Source organism: Salmo salar, chromosome ssa21 (assembly GCF_905237065.1).
Source record: "Salmo salar chromosome ssa21, Ssal_v3.1, whole genome shotgun sequence".
In the NCBI taxonomy this organism is placed as follows: domain Eukaryota; kingdom Metazoa; phylum Chordata; class Actinopteri; order Salmoniformes; family Salmonidae; genus Salmo; species Salmo salar.
The window spans coordinates 34,981,161-35,005,386 of NC_059462.1; the positions used below are offsets into that span (position 1 = coordinate 34,981,161).

At 43.4% G+C, this 24,226-nt stretch overlaps 1 protein-coding gene across 3 annotated transcripts in view; it reads left to right on the forward strand.

Moving 5' to 3' along the window:
• LOC106582264 (calcium/calmodulin-dependent 3',5'-cyclic nucleotide phosphodiesterase 1A) overlaps window positions 1-24,226 on the forward strand; it is a 101,314-nt gene that overhangs the window by 67,652 nt on the left and 9,436 nt on the right. For all 3 annotated transcript variants that reach the window (XM_045704721.1, XM_045704722.1, XM_045704723.1), the window contains 8 exons: window positions 564-677; window positions 8,651-8,833; window positions 12,423-12,489; window positions 13,048-13,164; window positions 19,164-19,304; window positions 19,568-19,668; window positions 20,428-20,553; window positions 23,693-23,794. In XM_045704721.1, the coding sequence (XP_045560677.1) occupies window positions 564-677; window positions 8,651-8,833; window positions 12,423-12,489; window positions 13,048-13,164; window positions 19,164-19,304; window positions 19,568-19,668; window positions 20,428-20,553; window positions 23,693-23,794 (951 nt within the window). The remainder of the gene's footprint in view (window positions 1-563; window positions 678-8,650; window positions 8,834-12,422; window positions 12,490-13,047; window positions 13,165-19,163; window positions 19,305-19,567; window positions 19,669-20,427; window positions 20,554-23,692; window positions 23,795-24,226) is intronic.

Consider the following 24,226-nt stretch of genomic DNA (forward strand, 5'->3'; position numbering starts at 1 on the left):
CACCCCTACTCTTACGATAAGTGCAATGGGATCTTTAATGACCTCAGAGAGTCAGGACACCCGTTTAACGTCCCATCTGAAAGACAGCACCCTACACAGGGCAGTGTCCCCAATCACTGCCCTGGGGGATTGGGATATTTTTTAGACCAGAGGAAAGAGTGCCTCCTACTGGCCCTCCAACACCACTTCCAGCAGCATCTGGTCTCCCATCCAGGGACTGACCAGGACCAACGCTGCTTAGCTTCAGAAGCAAGCCAGCAGTGGGATGCAGGGTGGTATGCTGCTGGCTAATCAATAATCAATAACTGTAATATGTATACTGTCTCAAATTCTCAAACCATTGGTCTTTGACCTAACCCGGTGACATATAGGCTAGTATTAAAGCTGACTGTCAGTTGATATAGAATCCAATGTAGGCCTACAGAATAAGTGGACTCTTTGAAACATAATGTAATGGCACAGTTGAGTCGTATTGATGTACTGTTCTCCATACTGTAAGTATTATCGAGTGTTCATCAGCTCATATATAAAGATGAAATATGGATCCACCTTGCTCTTTACAGATTGCGATGCCTGGTGAAGCAGCTTGACAAGGGAGAAGTGAACGTGGTGGACCTGAGGAAGAATATAGAGTATGCAGCCTCTGTTCTAGAGGCAGTCTATATCGATGAAACCAGGTGAGTGCATTTCAAAGAAATTCCATTCCATGCATGACTGCATCAAGTATATTGCACTTTCTGCACGGCTGAAGGTACAGGAAAGAACAGCACAAATACAACTCACACTCAGATTGTTATTATTATTCATTATTATGAAGGTACAGGAAAGAACAATACAAATACAACTCACAGAAAATACAAGTCATATATATATAAAACATATTCTGATGATAAAATTCCTTGACAGAATCGAGTGCAGTACTACCAGTGCAGCACTATTCTGTTTTAGTGCCTTAGCTCAGACAGTTTGGAAAGTGGCGTTTCCAATACAAACAGTGTCTTTGTGTATGCTTATCAAAGCCCTTCAGTTCTCCCTATGTTTCTCCGTTCTCTTTCTGTGTCTCAGTTCTCTCTGTCTGACCTTTTATTCTACTGATTAAGGTTGTCCCTCCAGCCATCAATGACTGGTGTGTGTGTGTGTGTGTGTGTGTGTGTGTGTGTGTGTGTGTGTGTGTGTGTGTGTGTGTGTGTGTGTGTGTGTGTGTGTGTGTGTGTGTGTGTGTGTGTGTGTGTGTGTGTGTGTGTGTGTGTGTGTGTGTGTTGAAGCCAGAGACAGGGAGAGAACGTCAGGGGGGAATGTCTGTCTTCAAATGGGATGACAGATAAACTGAAAGGAGGCTGATCCACTCCCTGCTTTACTTCTTCAACTCCATGTGGGAAGCTTTCCATCTCTCCATGGAGGAGACTATTAAACTAGATTCTGACTGAGCCCCACACCCTTCTCAGTCTGGGCAGTTGTGGCTGTAGCTGTTTATGCAGACTGCAGTGTGTCAGCTCAGCTATGCTCTCCAACGATAAGCAGGTGTTTGCGTAGCCTGTAGACTGATCACATGCAGGCATGTTGACAGAGCTCATGTTCTACATCTCTCTCTCCCTGTCCGTCTCTCTCTTTCACTCTCTCTCTCTTTCCCTCTCTCTCTCTCTACTTCTGTCAGTCTCTCTTGCTCTCTCTTTCTTTCTACCTGCGTCTTTCTTACTTTCCCCTCTCTCTCTCTCTCTCTCTCTCTCTCTCTCTCTCTCTCTCTCTGTCTCTCTCTACTTTGTCTTTATCGCGCTCTCTCTCTCTCTCTCTCTCTCTCTCTCTCTCTGAGGCCCCAATTCTATCTCCCTCCCTTTAGTATTGGCTCTTCATTAACAAGGCTTTGGTCCTCAGTGCTAGAACTCTCTTCAATCACCACAACACAAGGCATGTTTGCCAGAAAGCACTGCTACAGTTCCAGAAGTTTGATCCAAACAAAATAATGAAGTCGTTCTTTGTGTGAATCCCAAATGGCACCATATTTACTATGTCGTTTATTCTTGTTTTTTACGGTCGTTCAGTTTTACAATTTCAGAATAATTACTTGCAGAAGGAAGTCCTGACCTGCACCCGTATCACCATTCTATACACCTAATTTCCTTACGTTAGTATCTAATCTAATGCTAACACTATAATTACATAATGAAAAATATCTGCTTCTCTTCTCCTTCATTGGCCACATTTTCATGAAGACTAAAGATCTGTTTTCCAGTTAGTAAATCACCAAGGCTATTTTCCTCAGTTAAATAAGATGACTCACTGTGAGACAGGAAGAAGGGAAACATAACAAACTGCAATGAAGTCATTCTTTGTGTGCATCCCAAATGGCACCATATTTACTATGTCGTGCATTACTTGGTCAGTGCCCATAGACTTTTATTGAGTCATATTTGTGTAGTAATTTTGTTTCCCATCATAATAAATAATGATTTATTTTCACGGTCGCTCAGTATTACACTTTCAGAATAATTACTTCCAGAAGTCCTGACCTGCACCCTTATCGCAATTCTAGATGCCTCATTTCCTTACGTTCGTATCTAACCTAATGTTGACACTATAATCACATCATGAAAAATATCTGCCTCTCTTTTCCTTCATTGGCCACATTTTCTTTCACATGAAGACTAGTTAGTAAATCACCAAGGCTATTTTCCTCAGTAAAACAAGATGACTCGCTGTGAGACAGGAAGAAGGGAAACAAAACAAACTGCAGTGGAAAGAGAACCTGTCAGTTACACTTCATCCAGTTAGAACTCCATTCAGCCTTCAGAAAGACATTTACTGGAGATCACACCTGCTCCATACCAGGACAGGTAAACAGACATTTACTTGAGATCACACAGCTCCATACCAGGACAGGTAAACAGATATTTACTGGAGATCACACAGCTCCATACCAGGACAGGTAAACAGACATTTACTGGAGATCACACAGCTCCATACCAGGACAGGTAAACAGACATTTACTGGAGATCACACAGCTCCATACCAGGAGAGGTAAATGGACATTTACTGGAGATCACACAGCTCCATACCAGGACAGGTAAATGGACATTTACTGGAGATCACACAGCTCCATACCAGGACAGGTAAATGGACATTTACTGGAGATCACACAGCTCCATACCAGGACAGGTCACATGCGCCGGATACAACAGGTTTAGAATTAACAGTAAAATGCTTCCTTATGAGCCCATTGCCAACAGTGCTGAGTTCAAAAGTAAGACAAAACACAGTAAAAACAATAACGAGGCTATATACAAGGAGTAGCAGTAGCGAGTCAATGTGCAGGGGTACAAGGTAGTTGTGGGGATGGAGGTAATATCGTATGTACAGTGCATTCAAACGGCTTGAATTCTTCCACATTTTGTTACATTACAGCCTTATTCTAAAATAAATTAAATAAAACATTTTCCCCATCAATCTACACACAACACCTCATAATAACAAAGCGAAAACAGTTTTTTAGAAATGTTTGCAAATGTGTAAATATATAAACAGAAATACCTTATTTACATAAGTATTCAGACCCTTTGCTATGAGACTCAAAATTCCATTTAACATCCTTGAGATGTTTCTACAAATTGTTGTACATGATTGGGAAAGGCACACACTTGTCTATATAAGGTCCCACAGTTGACAGTGCATGTCAGAGCAAAATTCAAACCATGAAGTCAAAGGAATTGTCCGTAGAGCTCCGAGACAGGATTGTGTCTAGGCACAGATCTGGGGAAGGGTACCAAAAAATGTCTGCAGCATTGAAGGTCCCCAAGAACACAGTGGCCTCCATCATTCTTAAATGGAAGAAGTTTGGAACAACCAAGAATTTTCCTAGAGCTGGCTGCCCTGCTGAACTGAGCAATAGGGAGAGAAGAACCCGATGGTCATGCTGACAGAGCTCTAGAGTTCCTCTGTGGAGATGGGAGAACCTTCCAGAAGTACAACCATCTCGGCAGCGCTCTACCAGTCAGGCCTTTATGGCAGAGTGGCCAGACGGAAGCCACTCCTCAGTAAAAAGCACATGACAGCCTGCTTGAAGTTTGCCAAAAGACACCTAAAGGACTCTCAGACCTTGAGAAACAAGATTCTCTGGTCTGATGAAACCAAGATTGAGCTCTTTGGCTTGAATTCCAAGCGTCACGTCTGGTGAAAATCTGGCACCATCCCTACGGTGAAGCATGGTGGTGGCAGCATCATGCTGTTGGGATGTTTTTCAGTGGCAGGGACTGGGAGACTAGTCAGGATCAAGGGAAAGATGAACGGAGCAAAGTACAGAGCGATCCTTGATGAAAACCTGCTCCAGAGAGCTCAGTACCTCAGACTGGGGTGAAGGTTCACCTTCCAACAGGACAACGACCCTAAGCACACAGCCAAGACAACGCAGGAGTGGCTTCGGGGCAAGTCTCTGATAGTCCTTGAGTGGCCCAGCCAGAGCTCGGACTTGAACCCGGTCGAACATCTCTGGAGAGACCTGATAATAGCTGTGCAGAGACGTTCCCCATCCAACCTGACAGAGCTTGAGAGGATCTGCAGAGAAGAATGGGAGAAACTCCCCAAATACAGGTGTGTCAAACTTGTAGCGTCATACCCAAGAAGAATCGAGTCTGTAATGACTGCCAAAGGTGCTTTTACAAAGTACTGAGTAAAGGGTCTGAATACTTATGTAAAAAAATATATTTTTAATACATTACACCTGTTTTTGCTTTGTCATTATGGGGTATTGTGTGTAGATATATGAGGGGGAAAAACTATTTAATCCATTTTAGAATAAGGCTGTAACGTAACAAAATGTGGAAAAAGTCCAAGGGTCTGAATACTTTCCGAATGCACTGTACATGTGGGTAGAGGTAAAAGTGACTAGGCAATCAGGATATATAATAAACAGAGTAGCATCAGCGTATAGCAGCAGCGTATGTAAAGTGTGTGTGTGTGTGTAGTATGTGTGGGTATAGTCTAGTATGTGTGTATAGAGCCAGTGTAAGAGAGTCAGTGCAAAACAGTGAAGATATAGAAATAGTAAAGGGGGTCAATGTAAATAGTACAGTCAATTGGTGCAAAAGATCAAGACTCATGATTCATCTGAAATAAACAAACAATGGAGTTTTGAAAACCAGCTACTACGATAATTGTTTTTGACTTTTGCTTTGGTGAATAAATTCACACCTACTCCTTCCAAAATCATGGCCATTAACATGGAGTTGGTCCCCCCCTTTACTGCTATAACAGCCTCCACTCTTCTGGGACGGATTTCCACTAGATGTTGGAGCATTTCTGTGGGGACTTGCTTCCATTCAGCCACAAGAGCCTTAGTGAGGTCGGGCCCTGATGTTGGGCTATTAGGCCTGGCTCACAGTCGGCGTTCCAATTCATCCCAAATGTGTTTGATGGGATTGAGGTCAGTACTCTGTGCAGGCCAGTCAAGATCTTCCACACTGATCTCGACAAACCATTTCTGTATGGACAAACCATTTCTGCTTTGTGCACAGGGGCATTATCATGCTGAAACAGGAAAGGGCCTTCCCCAAACTGTTGCCACAAAGTTGGAAGCACAGAATCATCTAGACTGTCACTGTAGTGTTAAGATTTCCCTTCACTGGAACTAATGGGCCTAGCCCGAACCATGAAAAACCGAACACAGACCATTATTCCTCCTCCACCAAACTTTACAGTTCGCACTATGCGTTGGGGCAGGTAGCGTTCTCCTGGCATCTGCCAAACCCAGACTCGTCCGCCTGCCGAATGGTAAGTGTGATTCATCACTCCAGAGAACACGTTTCCACTGCTCCAGAATCCAATGGCGGCGAGCTTTACATAACTCCAACCGATGCTTGGCATTACACATGGCGATCTTAGGCTTGTTTGTGGCTGCTCGGCCATGGAAACCCTGGCATTATATAGCTGAGCCATGAGGAGAAAGCCCACCAGATATACCCTGGCATTATGTGGCTGAGCCATGAGGAGAAAGCCCACAAGATATACCCTGGCATTAGGTGGCTGAGCCATGAGGAGAAAGCCCACCAGATATACCCTGGCATTATGTGGCTGAGCCATGAGGAGAAAGCCCACAAGATATACCCTGGCATTAGGTGGCTGAGCCATGAGGAGAAAGCCCACCAGATATACCCTGGCATTATGTGGCTGAGCCATGAGGAGAAAGCCCACAAGATATACCCTGGCATTAGGTGGCTGAGCCATGAGGAGAAAGCCCACCAGATATACCCTGGCATTATGTGGCTGAGCCATGAGGAGAAAGCCCACAAGATATACCCTGGCATTAGGTGGCTGAGCCATGAGGAGAAAGCCCACCAGATATACCCTGGCATTATGTGGCTGAGCCATGAGGAGAAAGCCCACAAGATATACCCTGGCATTAGGTGGCTGAGCCATGAGGAGAAAGCCCACCAGATATACCCTGGCATTATGTGGCTGAGCCATGAGGAGAAAGCCCACCAGATATACCCTGGCATTATGTGGCTGAGCCATGAGGAGAAACTGAACATGTTTTCTTTGTTCATTGTGTGTTTCTGTTAGCAAAAAAATGTAGATATAGCCTGGAATAAAAGAAAAAGCAGCAAACGCTAAAAATATTTAGCTCCAGATATGGGGCACTTATGTATGCAGAGGGTGTGTAGGTCAGTCTCACACTTTAATCTTCTCTTTGTACCAGACCGGGTTATAACACATTCCATTTAGTTTTTCTGGATTTATTTCAATGTATTTTTATTATTTTTACTGCTCTCTAGGGTTGTTATTATTGCTTGGATAACCTTATTTACTATAATGTATTCATTCTTTGTGAGGTATAGTATGGTAGGGTTATGAGGTATAGTATGTTAGGGTTGTCAGGTATAGTATGGTTGGGTTATGAGGTATAGTATGGTAGGGTTATGAGGTATAGTATGGTTGGGTTATGAGGTATAGTATGGTAGGGTTATGAGGTATAGTATGGTAGAGTTGTGAGGTATAGTATGGTAGGGTTGTGAGGTATAGTTTGGTAGGGTTATGAGGTATAGTATGGTTGGGTTATGAGGTATAGTATGGTAGGGTTATGAGGTATAGTATGTTAGGGTTGTGAGGTATAGTATGGTAGGGTTATGAGGTATAGTATGGTAGGGTTATGAGGTATAGTATGGTAGAGTTATGAGGTATAGTATGGTAGGGTTATGAGGTATAGTATGGTAGGGTTCTGAGGTATAGTATGGTAGGGTTGTGAGGTATAGTATGGTAGGGTTATGAGGTATAGTATGGTAGGGTTATGAGGTATAGTATGGTAGAGTTATGAGGTATAGTATGGTAGGGTTATGAGGTATAGTATGGTAGGGTTGCGAGGTATAGTATGGTAGGGTTATGAGGTATAGTATGGTAGGGTTATGAGGTATAGTATGGTAGAGTTATGAGGTATAGTATGGTAGGGTTCTGAGGTATAGTATGGTAGGGTTATGAGGTATAGTATGGTAGGGTTATGAGGTATAGTATGGTAGGGTTCTGAGGTATAGTATGTTAGGGTTGTGAGGTATAGTATGGTAGGGTTATGAGGTATAGTATGTTAGGGTTGTGAGGTATAGTATGGTAGGGTTGTGAGGTATAGTATGTTAGGGTTGTGAGGTATGGTATGGTAGGGTTGTGAGGTATAGTATGTTAGGGTTATGAGGTATGGTAGGGTTATGAGGTATAATATGGTAGGGTTATGAGGTATAGTATGGTAGGGTTATGAGGTATAGTTTGGTAGGGTTATGAGGTATATAGTATGGTAGGGTTATGAGGTATAGTATGGTAGGGTTATGAGGTATAGTATGGTAGAGTTATGAGGTATAGTATGGTAGGGTTATGAGGTACAGTATGGTAGGGTTATGAGGTATAGTATGGTAGAGTTATGAGGTATAGTATGGTAGGGTTATGAGGTATATAGTATGGTAGGGTTATGAGGTATAGTATGGTAGGGTTATGAGGTATAGTATGGTAGGGTTATGAGGTATAGTATGGTAGAGTTATGAGGTATAGTATGGTAGGGCTATGAGGTATAGTATGGTAGGGTTGTGAGGTGTAGTATGGTAGAGTTGTGAGGTGTAGTATGGTAGAGTTATGAGGTATAGTATGGTAGGGTTATGAGGTGTAGTATGGTAGAGTTGTGAGGTATAGTATGGTAGGGTTATGAGGTACAGTATGGTAGGGTTGCGAGGTATAGTATGGTAGAGTTATGAGGTATAGTATGGTAGGGTTATGAGGTATAGTATGGTAGAGTTATGAGGTATAGTATGGTAGAGTTATGAGGTATAGTATGGTAGAGTTATGAGGTATAGTATGGTAGAGTTATGAGGTATAGTATGGTAGAGTTATGAGGTATAGTATGGTAGAGTTTTGAGGTATAGTATGGTAGAGTTATGAGGTATAGTATGGTAGAGTTATGAGGTATAGTATGGTAGAGTTATGAGGTATAGTATGGTAGAGTTATGAGGTATAGTATGGTAGAGTTTTGAGGTATAGTATGGTAGAGTTATGAGGTATAGTATGGTAGGGTTATGAGGTACAGTATGGTAGAGTTGTGAGGTGTAGTATGGTGCTGGTACATTTATGTAACGTGTATTCTATGTGAGCCAGAGTGTGACTCTGTCCCTTGATGTCCCCCTACCAGGCGTCTTCTGGATACTGAGGATGAGCTCAGTGACATCCAGGCGGACTCTGTGCCCATGGAGGTGCGTGATTGGCTGGCCTCGACCTTCACCAGGAAGATGGGCGTGGTCAGGAGACGACCCGAGGAGAAACCACGGTTCAGGAGCATCGTCCATGCCGTGCAGGCTGGCATCTTCGTCGAGAGGTACACACACACACACGCACACACACGTACGTTTGTTTTACTATCCTTGTGGGGACCAAATAATTGATTCCCATTCAAAATCCTATTTTCCTTGAACCACATAAACCTAACTCCTAACCCTAATTGTAACTCTAAGCCTAAAAAGCCATTTTCCTTGATTTACTATTCCTTGTGGGGACAGGCAAAATGTTCCTTGTTTTACTGTCCTTGTGAGTTCTTCTGGCACCCACATGGATAGTAAAACCAAACACACACACACACACACACACACACACACACACACACACACACACACACACACACACACACACACACACACACACACACACACACACACACACACTCTTTTTCGTTGAGAGATTGTACTTTCATGAGGCATGGGGAAATAACCCTATAAGATAATTATAGTAGGCTATTGATATTGATAAGTATGCAGAGACATGTACAGATAAGTACAAAAACAACATACCATCAGACCATCAACACTTATTACAAGCTCCTATGAATTACTTCAAAGGTAGTGTTGTTTCTTAAAAGGAAAACACAACTGTCATTCTGCCTTTCAATAGAAAATAGTTATTATTCAAAACCTGGGCACAAACAGACATGGTGGCTTTCACTTGTGGTGTTGCTCTTAGAAGTAAAGAATAACAGACATTCTGCCAGTAATAGAAATGGACATTAGTGAAATGTGCGTACAATTTCTTGAGCATAATTGCCTACTTACAGTGGGCACCAACATGAATATGTAAACATAATATTCAGCAATGCGTCTCAATGTCCTCGAGCTGCTGGTAGGGCCTGTGTCTCACTCTTATTCCCATGGCAACTACTAGGCTATTTCAGTGTGCCATAGACACCTGTTGGAAACAATCCTCTACATCTTTATCTCCTGAAGCTGAATATTACAAAATGAAAGGCACAATGCAGGTGTTTGAGATTTCATGCTCGGTTCGACAGTTGGAATTTTTATTTCTTAGTTTATTTCTCAAATTAGTCCAACTAAATAGGTTAATGCTTAATGTGTTTTGATGGTTTCTTCTTTAGTGGCCAACAGTATAATTTGAGTTATAAAATGTGTGTTGTAATTCCACATGTTATGAATGTTGTAAGATCTGTCGTTACAGTTATAAAGTATGTCCGTCAATCTGGGTCTCTTCAACCCAGATTATCCTGTGAAAAACTAACAGGTCTGTGACTACAAACATTCTCAGAGAAGAGGAGAGAGGAGAATACAGTCAAAGCCCAGCCTGCCAGATTCTTCTACTCTTTTATTAACTACATGTAGGATGAGTTCCAAATTGTACCCTATTCCCTATATAGTGCACTACTTTTGACCATTGCACGTAGAGAGTAGGGTGCCATTTGGGACGCATCCCTCTTCTCTTAAATTAGCATGACACTTGAAGAACAGAGTGAACATGGCTGGGTTCCAACATGTCACACCTTTCTTTGTTGCTGTTTCCAAAGCCCAGTCTTTCTTTGTTGCTCTTTCCAAAGCCCAGTCTTTCTTTGTTGCTCTTTCCAAAGCCCAGTCTTTCTTTGTTGCTCTTTCCAAAGCCCAGTCTTTCTTTGTTGCTCTTTCCAAAGCCCAGTCTTTCTTTGTTGCTCTTTCCAAAGCCCAGTCTTTCTTTGTTGCTCTTTCCAAAGCCCAGTCTTTCTTTGTTGCTGTTTCCAAAGCCCAGTCTTTCTTTGTTGCTCTTTCCAAAAGCCCAGTCTTTCTTTGTTGCTGTTTCCAAAAGCCCAGTCTTTCTTTGTTGCTGTTTCCAAAGCCCAGTCTTTCTTTGTTGCTGTTTCCAAAGCCCAGTCTTTCTTTGTTGCTGTTTCCAAAGCCCAGTCTTTCTTTGTTGCTCTTTCCAAAGCCCAGTCTTTCTTTGTTGCTGTTTCCAAAAGCCCAGTCTTTCTTTGTTGCTCTTTCCAAAGCCCAGTCTTTCTTTGTTGCTCTTTCCAAAGCCCAGTCTTTCTTTGTTGCTGTTTCCAAAGCCCAGTCTTTCTTTGTTGCTCTTTCCAAAAGCCCAGTCTTTCTTTGTTGCTGTTTCCAAAGCCCAGTCTTTCTTTGTTGCTGTTTCCAAAAGCCCAGTCTTTCTTTGTTGCTGTTTCCAAAAGCCCAGTCTTTCTTTGTTGCTCTTTCCAAAGCCCAGTCTTTCTTTGTTGCTGTTTCCAAAAGCCCAGTCTTTCTTTGTTGCTGTTTCCAAAAGCCCAGTCTTTCTTTGTTGCTCTTTCCAAAGCCCAGTCTTTCTTTGTTGCTCTTTCCAAAAGCCCAGTCTTTCTTTGTTGCTCTTTCCAAAAGCCCAGTCTTTCTTTGTTGCTCTTTCCAAAAGCCCAGTCTTTCTTTGTTGCTGTTTCCAAAAGCCCAGTCTTTCTTTGTTGCTGTTTCCAAAAGCCCAGTCTTTCTTTGTTGCTCTTTCCAAAGCCCAGTCTTTCTTTGTTGCTCTTTCCAAAAGCCCAGTCTTTCTTTGTTGCTGTTTCCAAAAGCCCAGTCTTTCTTTGTTGCTGTTTCCAAAGCCCAGTCTTTCTTTGTTGCTGTTTCCAAAAGCCCAGTCTTTCTTTGTTGCTGTTTCCAAAGCCCAGTCTTTCTTTGTTGCTGTTTCCAAAGCCCAGTCTTTCTTTGTTGCTGTTTCCAAAAGCCCAGTCTTTCTTTGTTGCTGTTTCCAAAGCCCAGTCTTTCTTTATTGCTGTTTCCAAAAGCCCAGTCTTTCTTTGTTGCTGTTTCCAAAAGCCCAGTCTTTCTTTGTTGCTGTTTCCAAAGCCCAGTCTTTCTTTATTGCTGTTTCCAAAAGCCCAGTCTTTCTTTGTTGCTGTTTCCAAAGCCCAGTCTTTCTTTGTTGCTCTTTCCAAAGCCCAGTCTTTCTTTGTTGCTGTTTCCAAAGCCCAGTCTTTCTTTATTGCTGTTTCCAAAAGCCCAGTCTTTCTTTGTTGCTGTTTCCAAAAGCCCAGTCTTTCTTTGTTGCTGTTTCCAAAGCCCAGTCTTTCTTTGTTGCTCTTTCCAAAAGCCCAGTCTTTCTTTGTTGCTGTTTCCAAAAGCCCAGTCTTTCTTTGTTGCTGTTTCCAAAAGCCCAGTCTTTCTTTGTTGCTGTTTCCAAAGCCCAGTCTTTCTTTATTGCTGTTTCCAAAAGCCCAGTCTTTCTTTGTTGCTGTTTCCAAAGCCCAGTCTTTCTTTGGCCTTATTTAACAGTCCTGTCTCATCCCTCCCACTCACCCCTTTCAACACCCAGCCTTTGGTTCAGTTCTGGCTGGCCAAAAACTATTTTATCTACAAAGAATGCCTTCTCAAAAGCCTTGCTGCCTTTTAGTAAAAAAAAAATGTAATTACTGTTCATCCCACCATTACTGGTTATTGTTGAAAACAACGGAGGTATTGTGTCTTTATATGACGGTAGCGTTTTGATACCATAAAGGGATGTATGCAATTGAAATCATCAGCCGTTGTTTGTTGTCCCTGTGTTTTCTATGTATACAAAGTACATATACACGAGCTGCCACAGCAGGCAAAACTGATTTTAAATGAAATCATTACAACCACTTATTATTCTAACATTATTTCAACCCGTTTTGCCCAACTACCTAATGATTGTGTATCTGTCTTCAGGATGTACAGACGGACGTCTAACATGGCTGGGCTGACATACCCTCCAGCTGCCATCGCTGCTTTGAAGGTGCTTGATACTGTACATCATATTACCATTACTATGCCTACTATACAGTAGGTTAGTCAGCTAGATTCAGCCTGATTTTTGTCAGAGCAGATTGTCGTGGGCTGAAGTATAATTCTAATAAAATGTTGAACACTACAAATTTAGCACGAGTATGCTCAAAAAGAGATTGAATTTTAAAATATAAAAATAACAATCACTTCATACCTTGATTCCATTGAGACATGATCACATCTTTCTTTTTGCATGTGGGTATATTTGGGAACAGATTTCCTCAATTACACTGATTTTAGCTGAATTCCTTGTGATTTGATCTAATTTTTGGAGATGGGAATGATGCCATTTTAAAACACTAACTGTGTCATATCGTTCATAATGATACAGAATACAGGCTTTATTACAGCTGTACAAAATGGACCTGACTTTATCATAACATCATCCTATTCTGAAATCCATAGAGATGATAAAATGTGTTACTGTGTAAAAGTAATATGTTTTATTTTATAGAACCCAATGTGTGTTCTATTTAATTCTGTGCTGTCATCATCTGATTGTTTACAGGATGTAGATAAATGGTCCTTTGATGTGTTTGCGCTCCACGAGGCCAGCAGTGAACACGCATTAAAGTTCCTGGTGTACGAACTGCTCACCCGCTATGATCTGATCAACCGCTTCAGGGTTAGTCTCTCTTCAGTCTCTCTCTTGATCATTAACGTCAGGGTCTGTGTGTGTAAGTGCATCTATCTCTGTGTGTAAGGGCATCTATCTCTGTGTGTGTGAGTGCATCTATCTGTGTGTGTGTAAGTGCATCTATCCTTGTGTGTGAGTGCATCTATCTCTGTGTGTGTGAGTGCATCTATCTGTGTGTGTGTGAGAGTGCATCTATCTGTGTGTGTGTAAGTGCATCTATCCTTGTGTGTGAGGGCATCTATCTGTGTGTGAGTGCATCTATCCTTGTGTGTGAGTGCATCTATCAATGTGTGTGATTGCATCTATCATTGTGTGTGTGAGTGCATCTATCTGTGTGTGTGTGAGTGCATCTCTCTGTGTGTGTGTGAGTGCATCTCTCTGTGTGTGTGTGAGTGCATCTCTCTGTGTGTGTGTGAGTGCATCTCTCTGTGTGTGTGTGAGTGCATCTATCTGTGTGTGTGTGAGTGCATCTCTCTGTGTGTGTGTGAGTGCATCTCTCTGTGTGTGTGTGTGACTGAACAGAGGTTTTGTAAACCTTTAAACCAGTAATTGTGAAATTAGCGCTCAAGAGCCAAAAAGGGTCCCTGAAATGTGTGTGTATGTGCATGTGTCTGATTGTTTTTGTGTGTGTGTGTGTGTGTGTGTGTGTGTGTGTGTGTGTGTGTGTGTGTGTGTGTGTGTGTGTGTGTGTGTGTGTGTGTGTGTGTGTGTGTGTGTGTGTGTGTGTGTGTGTGTGTGTGTGTGTCTCCCTCTGTCATCTGTTCTACACCACAGGCCTCTGGGTGCCTCGTGAAGACCTCGTTTAACACTCCAACCTCACACTGTTCTGTTCTTTGTCCTCATCTCTTTGTCTGGTTTTAGATGAGAGTTTGTACATGTCCTCTGTTAGATGAGTGGTGAGAATATCACCGACACTTACTGTGCTTTGATCCCAATTTGAGGATAATCTTTTCATTAATATGATCATATGATTGGACTTTACTTGAACGCTCTGTCATAAGGGCTACTTAAATGCTCTGTCATAAGGGCTACGTAACACTACATGACATAACTAAGAGCAGGGCCCAGAACACACAGCAGGGCTTGAGGCATGTAATAATCTTATGTAGCCGTAATGTGTTACAGATCATACAACAGTGACCATCTATTCCAAGTCATATTGTTTGTAGCCCCACCTTGTGAACCCATCAATACCCGATCTATACATATTTACATTTCTGCCACTTCAGCCCTGTCACCTATAGATAGGTCGTGTTCCACTGCTCAGACGTTGCATGGACTGTGCTGTCGGGCACCAGATTGCTTTAACATATGATGTGGTTAGCTGATATAAAATACCTATCCAGGTGTTGTAAGATATGGCATGTGTCAGCAAAAAATGTCTGAGCAGAGGAACAGGACCATAGTCACCCATAGATAGTCACCTACAGATAGTTTCCTACTATGTATATAGTCACCTACAGATTCTCACCTACAGACAGTCACCTACAGATAGTCACCCATAGATGGTCACCTACAAATAGTCACCTACTGTATATATAGTCACCTATAGATAGTTGCCTACAGATAGTTGCCTACTGTATATATAGCCACCTACAGATAGTCACCTATAGATGGTCACCTACAGATGGTCGCCTACAGATGGTCACCCATAGATGGTCACCTACAGATAGTCACCCATAGATAGTCGCCTACAGATGGTCACCCATAGATGGTCACCTACAGATAGTTGCCTACTGTATATTTAGTCACCTACAGATAGTCACCTACAGATGGTCACCTACAGATGGTCACCCATAGATGGTCACCTACAGATAGTCGCCTACAGATAGTCACCCATAGATAGTCGCCTACAGATAGTCACCTACTGTATATATAGTCACCTACAGATAGTCACCTACAGATAGTCACCCATAGATAGTCGCCTACAGATAGTCACCCATAGATAGTCACCTACAGATAGTCACCCATAGATAGTCGCCTACAGATAGTCACCCATAGAAAGTCGCCTACAGATAGTCACCCATAGATAGTCACCTACAGATAGTCACCCATAGATAGTCGCCTACAGATAGTCACCCATAGATAGTCACCTACAGATAGTCACCCATAGATAGTCGCCTACAGATAGTCACCCATAGATAGTCACCTACAGATAGTCACCCATAGATAGTCACCTACAGATAGTCACCCATAGATAGTCGCCTACAGATAGTCACCCATAGATAGTCGCCTACAGATAGTCACCCATAGATAGTCGCCTACAGATAGTCACCCATAGAAAGTCGCCTACAGATAGTCACCCATAGATAGTCGCCTACAGATAGTCACCCATAGATAGTCGCCTACAGATAGTCACCCATAGATAGTCACCTACAGATAGTCACCCATAGATAGTCACCTACAGATCGTCACCCATAGATAGTCGCCTACAGATGGTCACCCATAGATGGTCACCTACAGATAGTTGCCTACTGTATATTTACTCACCTACAGATAGTCACCTACAGATGGTCACCTACAGATGGTCACCCATAGATGGTCACCTACAGATAGTCACCTACAGATAGTCACCCATAGATAGTCGCCTACAGATAGTCACCTACTGTATATATAGTCACCTACAGATAGTCACCTACAGATAGTCACCCATAGATAGTCGCCTACAGATAGTCACCCATAGACAGTCACCTACAGATAGTCACCCATAGATAGTCGCCTACAGATAGTCACCCATAGAAAGTCGCCTACAGATAGTCACCCATAGATAGTCACCTACAGATAGTCACCCATAGATAGTCGCCTACAGATAGTCACCCATAGATAGTCACCTACAGATAGTCACCCATAGATAGTCGCCTACAGATAGTCACCCATAGATAGTCACCTACAGATAGTCACCCATAGATAGTCACCTACAGATAGTCACCCATAGATAGTCGCCTACAGATAGTCACCCATAGATAGTCGCCTACAGATAGTCACCCATAGATAGTCGCCTACAGATAGTCACCCATAGATAGTCGCCTACAGATAGTCACCCATAGATAGTCGCCTACAGATAGTCACCCATAGATAGTCGCCTACAGATAGTCACCCATAGATAGTCGCCTACAGATAGTCACCCATAGATAGTCACCTACAGATAGTCACCCATAGATAGTCGCCTACAGATAGTCACCCATAGATAGTCACCTACAGATAGTCACCCATAGATAGTCACCTACAGATAGTCACCCATAGATAGTCGCCTACAGATAGTCACCCATAGATAGTCACCTACAGATAGTCACCCATAGATAGTCGCCTACAGATAGTCACCCATAGATAGTCACCTACAGATAGTCACCCATAGATAGTCGCCTCCAGATAGTCACCCATAGATAGTCACCTACAGATAGTTGCCTACTGTATATTTACTCACCTACAGATAGTCACCCATAGATAGTCACCTACAGATAGTCACCCATAGATAGTCGCCTACAGATAGTCACCCATAGATAGTCGCCTACAGATAGTCACCCATAGATAGTCGCCTACAGATAGTCACCCATAGAAAGTCGCCTACAGATAGTCACCCATAGATAGTCGCCTACAGATAGCCACCCATAGATAGTCGCCTACAGATAGTCACCCATAGATAGTCGCCTACAGATAGTCACCCATAGATAGTCACCTACAGATAGTCACCCATAGATAGTCGCCTACAGATAGTCACCCATAGATAGTCACCTACAGATAGTCACCCATAGATAGTCGCCTACAGATAGTCACCCATAGATAGTCACCTACAGATAGTCACCCATAGATAGTCACCTACAGATAGTCACCCATAGAATCGCCTACAGATAGTCACCCATAGATAGTCACCTACAGATAGTCACCCATAGATAGTCGCCTACAGATAGTCACCCATAGATAGTCGCCTACAGATAGTCACCCATAGATAGTCGCCTACAGATAGTGGATTTAGGAAGAGCAGTGTTCTGGGCCATGCTCTGCTCTTAGTCTGATTAAACAATAGAAGTTAAGCTTGCACACAAGCTACAGTACATGTACACGAAGCCCCCACACGTGTATCTCTTTATCTCTCCAGCTTCATTGTAGAAAAGCTAACTCCCGCACACATAACAATTTGGACAATAAACAACGTGCAGATGTAATACAGTATATTGTAGGAGTGTGCAGGAGTTATCTTTTCTGTAATGAAGTCGGTGACGTGCGTGATAACATTTCACTTGTCTCTCCAGTTGCCTGGAACTCACTGTGTTAGTGGTTGTCTGTGGTGAAACTGGCCCTCCATGACCCAGCACAGAGCCAATCACCTTCTAATTGTTCATCTAGCTGAAACTTTGAGCTCTGGCTTCTGTTTCTGTCTTTTTAAAATTGTGATCTTTGATTGAAAGACAGAATATACTTGATTTTTATAATTATTTTGGGGGTGGAGTGCATCCCATCTTTACAATTTATCAGGCAGACCTAACCTCCCTGTTCTAACCCAGATACCAGTGTCTTAACCTCCCTGTTCTAACCCAGATACCAGTGTCTTAACCTCCCTATTCTAACCCAGATACCAGTGTCTTAACCTCCCTGTTCTAACCCAGATACCAGTGTCTTAACCTCCCTATTCTAACCCAGATACCAGTGTCTTAACCTCCCTGTTCTAACCCAGATACCAGTGTCTTAACCTCCCTGTTCTAACCCAGATACCAGTGTCTTAACCTCCCTGTTCTAACCCAGATACCAGTGTCTTAACCTCCCTATTCTAACCCAGATACCAGTGTCTTAACCTCCCTGTTCTAACCCAGATACCAGTGTCTTAACCTCCCTATTCTAACCCAGATACCAGTGTCTTAACCTCCCTGTTCTAACCCAGATACCAGTGTCTTAACCTCCCTATTCTAACCCAGATACCAGTGTCTTAACCTCCCTGTTCTAACCCAGATACCAGTGTCTTAACCTCCCTGTTCTAACCCAGATACCAGTGTCTTAACCTCCCTGTTCTAACCCAGATACCAGTGTCTTAACCTCCCTATTCTAACCCAGATACCAGTGTCTTAACCTCCCTGTTCTAACCCAGATACCAGTGTCTTAATCTCCCTATTCTAACCCAGATACCAGTGTCTTAACCTCCCTATTCTAACCCAGATACCAGTGTCTTAACCTCCCTGTTCTAACCCAGATACCAGTGTCTTAACCTCCCTGTTCTAACCCAGATACCAGTGTCTTAACCTCCCTATTCTAACCCAGATACCAGTGTCTTAACCTCCCTATTCTAACCCAGATACCAGTGTCTTAACCTCCCTGTTCTAACCCAGATACCAGTGTCTTAACCTCCCTATTCTAACCCAGATACCAGTGTCTTAACCTCCCTATTCTAACCCAGATACCAGTGTCTTAACCTCCCTGTTCTAACCCAGATACCAGTGTCTTAACCTCCCTATTCTAACCCAGATTCCAGTGTCAACTCTGGTGTCTTAACCCAGATAGCTGTGTCATTTCGGTTACTAGTCCAACGCTCTAACCACTAGGCTACCTGCCGCTGGGGTCTTAACCTCCCTGTTCTTCCCCAGATTCCAGTGTCATCTCTGGGGTCTTAACCTCCCTGTTCTTCCCCAGATTCCAGTGTAATCTCTGGGGTCTTAACCTCCCTGTTCTTCCCCAGATTCCAGTGTCATCTCTGGGGTCTTAACCTCCCTGTTCTTCCCCAGATTCCAGTGTCATCTCTGGGGTCTTAACCTCCCTGTTCTTCCCCAGATTCCAGTGTCATCTCTGGGGTCTTAACCTCCCTGTTCTTCCCCAGATTCCAGTGTCATCTCTGGGGTCTTAACCTCCCTGTTCTTCCCCAGATTCCAGTGTCATCTCTGGGGTCTTAACCTCCCTGTTCTTCCCCAGATTCCAGTGTCATCTCTGGGGTCTTAACCTCCCTGTTCTTCCCCAGATTCCAGTGTCATCTCTGGGGTCTTAACCTCCCTGTTCTTCCCCAGATTCCAGTGTCATCTCTGGTGTCCTTCGTAGAGGCTCTAGAGGTGGGCTACAGCAAACACAGAAACCCCTACCACAACCTGATCCACGCTGCTGACGTCACACAGACAGCACACTATCTGATGCTCCACACTGGCATTATGGTGAGTCTCTCACACATTCGTGCAATGAATTATCCCCCAGCATCATACACAAATCAAAGGACAGGTTCTGATTGTGTTTCTTGTTACAATCTCTCTCTCTCTCTCTCTCTCTCTCTCTCTCTCTCTCTCTCTCTCTCTCTCTCTCTCTCTCTCTCTCTCTCTCTCTCTCTCTCTCTCTCTCTCTCTCTCTCTCTCTCTCTCTCTCTCTCTCTCTCTCTCTCTCTCTCTCTCTCTCTCTCTCTCTCTCTCTCTCTCTCTCTCAGCACTGGCTCACTGAACTGGACATTCTAGCCATGGTGTTTGCTGCAGCTATCCATGACTTTGAACACACTGGGACAACCAACAACTTTCACATTCAGACCAGGTGAGTGTGTCCGTATTCTTCAGTCAGTAGATATTTTAATTCCTAAGCTACTGTACCACTGATAGTAATCAACCTAATAGACTGATTGATGACTCAACGATAATTATTTATTGCCATATCAATACCAATGTTAAACTGAAGATGTCCTTGTATTGTACTTGCCTCCCAGACAGTGCAGCCAGTCTGACACTGACTAATGAATGCCAATGGAGCCTGAAGAAAGGAACATGGCCATATAAAGAACCCATTTAAGTGAAGGCACCCATTTAAACAACCCATTAAAGTGCACAATAAGAATAATCAATATTGCAGCATTGACCTCAGTGATAACAAGGGATAGCAACGAAAGAGAGACAGAGTGAGAATGTGTGAGAGGGAGAGAGATTAAACCCTTCACTTAGTTTAAACCTCTGCATTCTAGTCTAATAACAATGATCAGAAAGGCCTCTGGTCCTTTAGACATGAGGGTTGTTGTGTGGTGAGATGGAAAATGAAGGTATTGTTCAAACTCCCCTTCTGTGATTATGTGTTTTAAAATCGCTACCATCTCGAGTCGCTACCATCGCTTTCATAATCACTATCGTCATTTCAAAACTGGTCGGAATGAAGCCGCTTCAACCAGTTTTGCCCACTGGGGTAGTGTTTCCATACAAGATGGCTACCTGGTAAAGCTATCCAGTCTGGGAAGCCCCATGTGGCACAATAAATAATCACACCTTCTCTTCCCTCTTTTTCTGCTTCTTCTCTTCCTCTCTCCAGGTCAGAGGTGGCCATCCTGTACAATGACCGCTCAGTCCTGGAGAACCACCATGTCAGTGCTGCCTACAGACTTATGCAAGAAGATGAGATGAACATACTGGTCAACCTGTCAAAAGATGACTGGCGGTGAGTTAAGAAAGACTCCTCAGATCCTCAAGCTTTGGGGTTTTAGGCTGGATATCTGTAAAGCACTTTGTGACAAATGCTGATGTAAAAAGGGCTTTATAAAATACATTTGATGAATTGATTGAGATCAACACTTCAAAGAACGAAGGGGCAAGAACTGTAACATAACCTGGATACTTAGCCTTAATTCTAGGTTTGGATACAAATGTGGTGTGGTGTATTTCAATGCAAGACTATTATATAACCTGGATGACAGAGAGAACATGTCACATTCAATCAATCAATCAAACTACATGACCAAAAGTATGTGGACATCTACTCATCTCATTCCAAAATCATGGGCATTTATGTGGAGTTGGTCCCCTTATTGCTGCTATATCAGCCACCACTCTTCTGGGAAGGCTTTCCACTAGATGTTGGAACATTGCTGCAGGGACTTGATTCCATTCAGCCACACGAGCATTAGTGAGGTCAGGCACTGATGTTGAGCGATTAGGCCTGCCTCGCAATTCCAATTCATCCTAAAGGTGTTCAATGGGGTTGAGGTCAGGGCTTTGTGCAGGCCAGTGAAGATCTCGACAAACCATTTCTGTATGGACCTCACTTTGTGCACAGGGGCATTGTCATGCTGAAACAGGAAAGGGCTTTCCCTAAACTGTTGCCACAACGTTGGAAGCACAGAATTGACTCGAATGTCATTGTATGCTGTAGCATTGAGATTTTCCTTCGCTGGAACTAAGGTGCCTAGCATGAACCATGAAAAACAGCCCCAGGCCATTATTCCTCATCCACCAAACTTTACAGTTGGCACAATGCGTTCAGGGAGGTACAGATGCAAAATATTTTTTATTGTGAAACAAACAAGAAACAACACAAAAAAAACAGAAAACTTGAGCGTGCATAACTATTCATTCACCACCCCAAAGTCAATACTTTGTGGAGCTACCATTTGTAGAAATTACAGCTGCAAGTCTCTTGGGGTATGTCTCTATAAACTTGGCACATCTAGCCACTGGGATTTTTTTCCCATTCTTCAAGGTAAAACTGCTTCAGCTCCTTCAAGTTGGATGGGTTCCGCTGGTGTACAGCAATCTTTAAGTCATACCACAGATTCTCAATTGGATTAAGGTCTGGGCTTTGACTAGGCCATTCCAAGACATTTAAATGTTTCCCCTTAAACCACTCAAGTGTTGCTTTAGCAGTATGCTTAGGGTCATTGTCCTGCTGGAAGGTGAACCTCCGTCCCAGTCTCAAATCTCTGGAAGACTGGCGAACACCAAATGTGTTTTCTTATTTTTTTCTTTAAGCACTGTTTTTTTTTATTCTGGCCACTCTTCCATAAAGCCTAGCTCTGTGTAGTGTACAGTTTAAAGTAGTCCTATGGACAGATACTCCAATCTCCGCTGTGGAACTTTGCAGCTCCTTCAGAGTTATCTTTGGTCTCTTTGTTGCCTCTCTGATTAATGCCCTCCTTGCCTGGTCTGTGAGTTTTGGTGGGCGGCCCTCTCTTGGCAGGTTTGTTGTGGTGCCATATTCTTTAAAAATGTTAATAATGGATTTAATGGTACTCCATGGGATGTTCAAAGTTTCAGATTTTGTTTATAACCCAACCCTGATCTGTACTTCTCCACAACTTTGTCCCTGACCTGTTTGGAGAGCTCCTTGGTCTTCATGGTACTGCTTGCTTGGTGGTGCCCCTTGCTTACTGGTGTTGCAGACTCTGGGGCCTTTCAGAACAGCTGTATATATACTGAGACCATGTGACACTTAGATTGCACACAGGTGGACTTTATTTAACTAATTATGCGACTTCTGAAGGTAATTGATTGCACCAGATCTTATTTAGGGGCTTCATAACAAAGGGGGTGAATACATACAGTATGCACGCACCACTTTTCCGTTATTTTTTTCATTTCACTACACCAATTTGGACTATTTTGTCTATGTCCATTACATAAATCCAAATAAAAATCTATTTAAATGACAGGTTGTAATGCAACAAAATAGGAAAAACGCCAAGGGGGATGAATACTTTTGCAAGGCATTGTAGCGTTCTCCTGGCATCCACCAAACCCAGTTTAGTCTGTCAGACTGCAAGATGGTGAAGCGTGATTCATCACTCCAGAGAACGCGTTTCCACTGCTCCAGAGTCCAATGGTGGCGAGCTTTACACCACCAACGCTTGGCATTCGCATGGTGATCTTAGGCTTGTGTGCGGCTGCTCGGCCATGGAAACCCATTTAATGAAGCTCCCGACAAACAGTTTTTGTGCTGACGTTTCGAGAGGCAGTTTGGAACTCGGTAGTAAACGTTGCAACCGAGGACAGACGATTTTTACGCACTACACGCTTCAGCACTCGGCGACCCCGTTCTGTGAGCTTTGTGGCCTACCACTTCGCGGCTGAGCCGTTGTTGCTCCTAGATGTTTTCACTTCACATTAACAGCACTTACAGTTGACCGGGGCAGCTCTAGCAGGGAAGAAATTTGACTAACTGACTTGTTGGAAAGGTGGCATCCTATGACTGTGCCACGTTGAAAGTCACTGAGATCTTCAGTAAGGCCATTCTACTGCCAATGTTTGTCTATGGAGATTTCATGGCTGTGTGCTCAATTGTGTACACCTGTCAGCAACAGTTGTGGCTGAAATAGCAGAATCCACAAATTTGAAGGGGTGTCCACATACTTTTGTATAGATAGTGTATTTATAAAGCCCTTTTAACATCAGCAGTTGTCACAAAGTGCTTATACAGAAACCCAGCCTAAAAGCATGGTGGCTAGGAAAAACTCCCTAGAAATGCAGGAACCTAGGAAGAAACCTGGAGAGAAACCAGGCTCTAAGGGATGGCCAGTCATCTTCTGGCTGTGATTCAGTGATTATGGAAAGTCCCACAGCTCACCCCGATCAGTAGGTACTGTATAGAAATGCTATGCTAATGACTGGGGTTTGTCGTGAAGAAGCGGTGCTAGACATCACACTGTGTTCTTGTCCTTGAGAATCCAAAAACAGCTGGAGTGGAGGCTAGGTGGAAACTGACCCTGTTTCCAGAGAGCTACAGATCCTGATGATTGAGATAGTAATGAGTACAGACATGTCCTGCCATTTCTCTTTCACCTAACTCTAACCTGTCTGTCTGTCAGAGAACTGCGGACCCTGGTGATTGAGATGGTGATGAGTACAGACATGTCCTGCCATTTCCAGCAGATCAAAACCATGAGGAACGCCCTGCAGCAGCCCGAGGGGTGAGTGGACTGTCTCTGGACCCTGACCTATGACCCCTGAACCCTTAGCCCCCACCCCTAAACCCTAGCCTCTAACCTATAGCCCCAGCTCTCTGGACCATGCCTTTCATCTTGATCCTTTATGTGTCCCTGTATGATATCCCTGTGTGTGTGTGTGTGTGTGTGTGTGTGTGTGTGTGTGTGTGTGTGTGTGTGTGTGTGTGTGTGTGTGTGTGTGTGTGTGTGTGTGCGTGCGTGCGTGCGTGCGTGCGTGCGTGCCTGTCTGTCTGTCTGTCTGTCTGTCTGTCTGTCTGTCTGTCTGTCTGTCTGTCTGTCTGTCTTGAGTGTATCTGATGTACTGTTGTCTGTGTGGTTGATTGACCGAGTAGACCAGGCTAAAGCCCTACTGTATCTCTGATGCTGTCTGGCTGTCTGTCTTAGTGTATCAGTGTA